Raw genomic sequence first — 6,000 nt, forward strand, 5'->3', positions numbered from 1 at the left:
ATTCATGGCCTTAAATTAAGCATTTGCTGAGGTGGTTCCCCCAGGAAGTAGGTGCACTGCTGCACAAAGGCACATGCAGGCACGACATTTTATGCTTGAAGGAAGGCGCACTTATCCTTGCTATTAATCATGATAAACACCAACACTTTAACCTGCGCTCAACACCTAAACACGTGCCCACTGGCAACGACTTGGGCACCATCCCCAGATACAAGGCTGCATATAAGTCAGACAAACACAGAGAGAAAAAACTGCCTCATAATTTGAGTTTTTTTGGTTGTTCTTGTCGTGACTGATATTGCTTGAGTGTGTTGTGGTTTTCCTCAGAAGCTGCAACGCAAATGCATTGCTTCAGTTGAACTGTGGAGCAAATGATCAATACCGCAATATAACGTGATAGGTTTTGTGTCAAGACACTCATCCGGGAATCGGTATGCACTTGACAATTTGATTTAGATTCAGGGTGCTACAATCCAATTATAAAGCAATTCTTAATGCATTCAAGTCTGCATTCACAATATACACATCATTACTGTCACAGAAAAGTCAGATGACTTTAATTTAATCTTTAATCACTTAACATGACAGAAGTAATCCATCTGGTAGGTTCAGGTCGCATGCATGAGCAAGTCGCATATTTTCCAACTCTGTGAATATTCAACTATAGAGAAAAGTATGCGCTGCTTTGCAACTTGCTTCAGGGTTTTCTGTTTGACATCAGCTACAACTGGTTTTCTTCCAGTTCCCGGAAAAAGTTTAATTTGCATCTGCATGTCTGTATTCTAAAGATTATTTTTGGCATTTTTGCCTTTTATTAGGCTGGAAAGTCTAGTGTGAAATGGGTGCACAAAGAGGGGAGTTGACCCCATGGCTGCTGGGGCAAGGACACAGCCTAGATACATGGGGTGCCCGCTCTGCCAGGTGAGCTGGTGGGTGCTCCTGCATGCTTGTTTGTTTTAATGCTTTAAGTTATACAAGAAGTTACAAATGACATACTGTCATAATTGGCAGCATTTTTTTCCAACTGGACTGCGATCTTAGGTAATGCAAACCATCCTCTGACACAACCTCAAATCTCTGATTATAATTCTGGCTCAAAGTGTAACCCATGGTATCAGTGAAGCTCTGTGAGAAATGCCCCAAAAGGCCAAAAAGAAACATGTTTACAACATGCCTAAGTATCAATGTATCATCACATATTGATTGTGATTATTTGAAATGGTTTTCAACGCTCATTCTCCATCAATACACCAGTACCAGCTGTAGTTTCTCGCTCTCTCTTACTGTTAATGTTTTCTGCAGTCACTGTACTGTTCTCCGCTACTAACCAAGAAAAGAAAAGAAAAGCCAATGATGTCATGCTACAGCTTTGTTATATTCATCTTTCAAAAAAAGTTAATTTTATGCCTTCAATGTCAATTTGTCCCAGTGGTACTGAAAATGGTATTAAATATGAATATTTTTCAAGGTATTGTATCAAAGTTTAAAAGCCCAGTATTCTGACAACACTATCAGGACCTGATAAAAAGTCGACTTGTGCTTGAGAGAATTCAGCAAACCTTTCACCTAGGAAAAAAAAAAAAGCTAACCTGCCAAGCTCAACAAGATGTCCCAGAGCCTAAATCTGTGATCTACACCTCACCTTGTATCCCAAACAACTGTCCAGGGCAGTGATCCCTGGCTAATCCACACTGTGGCTGCCTGCTGGGTTGAGCCAGCCTGTTTATGTCAACAGCATTCGTGGATGCTGATCCTTTCTCTCTGGGCCTGAAGAACACAGATAGCGCTTCTGGGAGCACGGCTAAAATGACCTGCTTTTGGCTCTAAACAAAATACATGGATCATGCTCAGTTGCAGGGGTACCTGTAAGCACAGCGAATCCTGTTAGGCATTCCTGTGAAGGTTACATGTGTCAAACAAACAAAAACAGTGTGTGAATTGGGACACACATACACAAGGACTCACATGTGCTCAGGGCAAGCTTACAGGCATGCTTACACACTGCAGGGGAGCATTACATCAATAAAGTATGGTTTTGTGGGGTAGAACTGTAGTAAACATTACAGGGGTTGATGTTGGGGTTAAGCAACATTTCATGCGCTGAATGGTGATTGGGCAGCTGAACCTAAAGCCATGTATTTGGTGATTGAAAACAAAAGTACAAAAATGTCCATCTATCCTAAAATCTTCATGCTGCAAACAACAATAGTATTGTTCTTAATGCAAAACCTAGTTGATGTCCTTGGCATTATTCCAACAACACACTGTAGAAAAAAAAAAAATCAACAATCCCATCTCAGAGTCGTCCAAAAATAGTGAACATGTCTAGAAAAACAAATGATGACTTAAACTGAATAACCCACCCACACTGCTTCATTCAGTCCCAGACAGCCCAACTGAGAGACTTTCACACAAGAATGACTCTGGCTTGGTAGACCGAATACAAGGCTGGCTGGAGACAATACACAGATCGTAGTCGTATATCTCATCTTGTTATTATCACTGGTATGTCTGAGAAGAAGCAAAAGCAGAGTGATGAAGTCATAGATGATTTAATGCCACAGACAAGAAACGTTAATACCACAGACAAGGTAGTTGAGACTTGAGAGAGGCAATGTCACACTGTCGAACAAGTACATCACAAATAATTCTACACCACTTAACCTCTTTCTGAACCCTGCCTGTGGTGTAATAAAAATCCTGCCAGAATGGGTTCGAATTTCAGAGTTAGCAGTGAACTGAAGTCAAGGGCACAGCTCTGTCTAAGGTGGGCAGTCTGGCCGCACACACAGGCATGCACTCACACCATCTGGTTGAATGACGCTCCAACACAAACTTGTGTATGCAGTGTTATCTAAGGACATTGCACAATTGATTTCTGTCTGTGACTAATATTTGCTTATAGCCCTACCTAAACCTGTGTACAATAGCTGTACTGCAAAAATATGCCATTTACCAAATACTTCCCTCATTTTCATCCACTTCTATCTGTTTTCAAAAGCTAAAAAAACAAGAGCATACCTTTATAATACAACATGGACAGCTGACTGTGTCTTAGGGCTTCACACTTATTCCAAACACTACCGAAATCGCAATCAAGTGCAATATCCAAATCACAGGAGCTGCAATTTTTTGATGTGGCAAAATTTGTCACAAAAATCCATTATAAATGAAGCATTGTGGTGCTGCAGAGATGCCACGGCCTACAATTCATATTCCAGACGTAAGGGTAAATGCTTGTTTGGTAGCGACCAAAGCAAAAATCACCATTTTTTTCATTTTTTTGAAATCATTTATTTCTGTGAAAATTAAATGCAAGATATCGCAATCACAGTATCTGTCAACATGATCACAGTAAGATTTTTTTTCATATTGTGCAGCCATATTGTGTCATGTCATTAAAATCATGCCAGTGACAAAGGAGACCTACTAGTGATGTCACTTCACTTAAAATTTCTTACTTTGATACAATACTTCAATTCGATCCAATGTTGTTTTAGATTCCACTGGGAAAACTGATATTGAGGGCATAAATTTAAATGTTTTATTAAATGCTAACTACAGCAACAGCTTTTCTTTTCTTGGTTAGTAGCAGAGAACAGCAGAATTACTGTAATAAACATTACCAAAGAGAGAGCAAGAAAACCTAGCTGGTTTTGGTGTATCGATACTGTGGTAAATGAGTGTTCAGAAAAACAGTTTCAAATATTCAGAATCAATATGTATCAATAAATCAATGACAACATTCAAGAATATGTTTTCAAAGGCTGAAAGAGCCATTTATAGTACAGCAAGGACAGCTTTTATACTACTACTACCACTCTACTCCACTGACTGTGTCCTGCCATCTAAACCGTGCTGGTAACAAAGACCCACCTACAACCTCCTACTGCTACTACTTGGCATACATGCCACTGGGTTCATGCCCTGGTGGTACTATCTACATGAAAGAATTCCTCACAAAATTCCTGAACAAAGTGTTCAGTATGTAAATGTGTGTTGTAAGAAACAGTTTGTGTTCAGCGGGATATAAATCATCTTGCTGGTTAAACAAGAGGGGACCAATAGAGGACCTGAAAACTCTGTGACAATAAGTGTGTTTGTGTGTGTATTCGAAGTGTTTACTTAGTGACCAGATGTGTCTTCTCTTCTGTGCATCCTCTATGGTTACCGTTTGTCAGTGTGTACAATATCAGTTTTCACCTGCTGCTAGACAGGGCCAAGGGGTTATGTTACGCAACAGTTTGTACTGGCTGATGACAGGCATAACTAGTGGTGACTCTTACGGCTCTGCTCCCATCAGGACACCACACTGACTCATACATGCTACAGCAGACACAGCCAGGTAGACACCACATGATGTCATCAAAATTAAGTCACCTTGAGAAAACTCAACGTGCCAATGCCACACCTTACCATAAAAAGTTAGGTCATTCATTTGACACAATTCTAGTATAGTGTTTAAAATACAGGCAGTCTTCTTTGTACACATTACAATCAAGTGTGAGTGTTACTGTATAACTGGATGTCTTTATAGTTTTATAAATGTTGTTGGAAAATAAAAAACCTGTGAGTCATTTGTTGACATGTTGCAATTTGTGAGGACTGCATTACTTAAGGTTTATTGCACAGTACAAGTCTTCAAAGTTGGAGAGCCACCTATTTCCTCATATGCTGACTCTTACTTTGACCTAAATCATAAATCCAAACATTTCAAGCTCTGTTGACAGCTGCACAACATTGGATCACAGTAAATGCAGGTAGGATGAGTTTGTTGCTTTGTAGCATCACTTGAAACAGAGGAATCTGTGAAGTTAGGGGCAAGATCATAAATATCTAGTTCAACCTGTGGGATACTCACAAATTTCTTTTTCCCATCTCCATCCTCAATGCTCTTCTTTGATTTCTTGTCCTTCTTGGGACCAGCAGCTGAGGCAGAGTTCCCCGTGTTTGGATCCATATTTATAGCGTAATCCGTTCCCTTGAATTGGGTGTCAAAATAAACCCGTGTGTCTTTAATCTCCCCGTACTCAAACGTGAAAAAACAAAGCAAATGTTTCTCCCGTCGGTGTTTCCTGACTTTGCGAAAAAGCAAACAGTTAATTCCCTTGGGCCTATGCTAGTGCCCTGGCTAACTTAGCAACAATTAGCACAACGGTGCTAATGATTTGGTAGAGAGCCAACTGTTACACCGAACGAGCCCCTAGCTAAGCCGCCTGTCTGTATCACTGAAGGAGGGAAATTCAAAGCACAGCCCCAACTCCTCGGGTCGAAAAGTACAAAACCAACCTGTTGCGTTTGTAAAACACAAATGAGGACTTATTCCACCAGCATCCACATGTAACACAAGCCGAAGATTTAAACAATGTGTATTTCAAGTCCCGAAAGTATGCGGTACTAACTAAGCTAACCGTTAGCTTGCTAGGCTAGCTCGTCTGACTACAGTAGGTAAAGTCTCAGGAAAGAAAAAAACTCCGCTCTTCCCACTTCCACGAGTTGTTAATGCGACTACAACACGGGCGACGAGTTGGTATTACGGATGACTTGGCCCGACCGTGTATCCCAAATTAGTTTCCATGACTGCTTACAAGTTTGGTTAACTTTTTAACCCCTGAATGACGGGGGAAGCGACTAACGTCTCTAGCGCTGGAGAAGTCTTCCTGTTCTTCTGACAGTCCGGTCAGAGCTGGTTGGGGAGGAGCCTGCGCTCTGCAGCTACACCTGAGAGCCTGAGAGGATTTAGCTGGCAGTTTTTCCATGACTGCACAGAGCTGTGGGACCAGGAATCAAACAAATAAGTGTAATATATTTTAATGAAATATAACCTAACTGCCCAGTTATGCTGTAGAAGTTGTCCAATTTGTGTTTCCATGGCATCACCATTCATGACCTATGTTTAGAGCTGCACAGGAAATGATGTAACAATGTAATGTGTCTTAATCTACAATCTAAAATCCAAGAATAAAACACACCCACGGTCAATTCAAAAGTCAAATGAGC

At 40.7% G+C, this 6,000-nt stretch overlaps 1 protein-coding gene across 1 annotated transcript in view; it reads right to left on the reverse strand.

Moving 5' to 3' along the window:
• Window positions 1-5,691, reverse strand: part of LOC117260872 (protein diaphanous homolog 1-like) — a 54,080-nt gene extending 48,389 nt beyond the window's left edge. Inside the window, exon 1 of the mRNA XM_078169639.1 lies at window positions 4,862-5,691. Coding sequence (XP_078025765.1) covers window positions 4,862-4,960 — 99 coding nt within the window. The 5' untranslated portion in view covers window positions 4,961-5,691. The remainder of the gene's footprint in view (window positions 1-4,861) is intronic.
• Between the last annotated feature and the right edge of the window lie 309 nt (window positions 5,692-6,000).

This window comes from Epinephelus lanceolatus, chromosome 7, assembly GCF_041903045.1.
Source record: "Epinephelus lanceolatus isolate andai-2023 chromosome 7, ASM4190304v1, whole genome shotgun sequence".
Lineage (NCBI taxonomy): Eukaryota > Metazoa > Chordata > Actinopteri > Perciformes > Serranidae > Epinephelus > Epinephelus lanceolatus.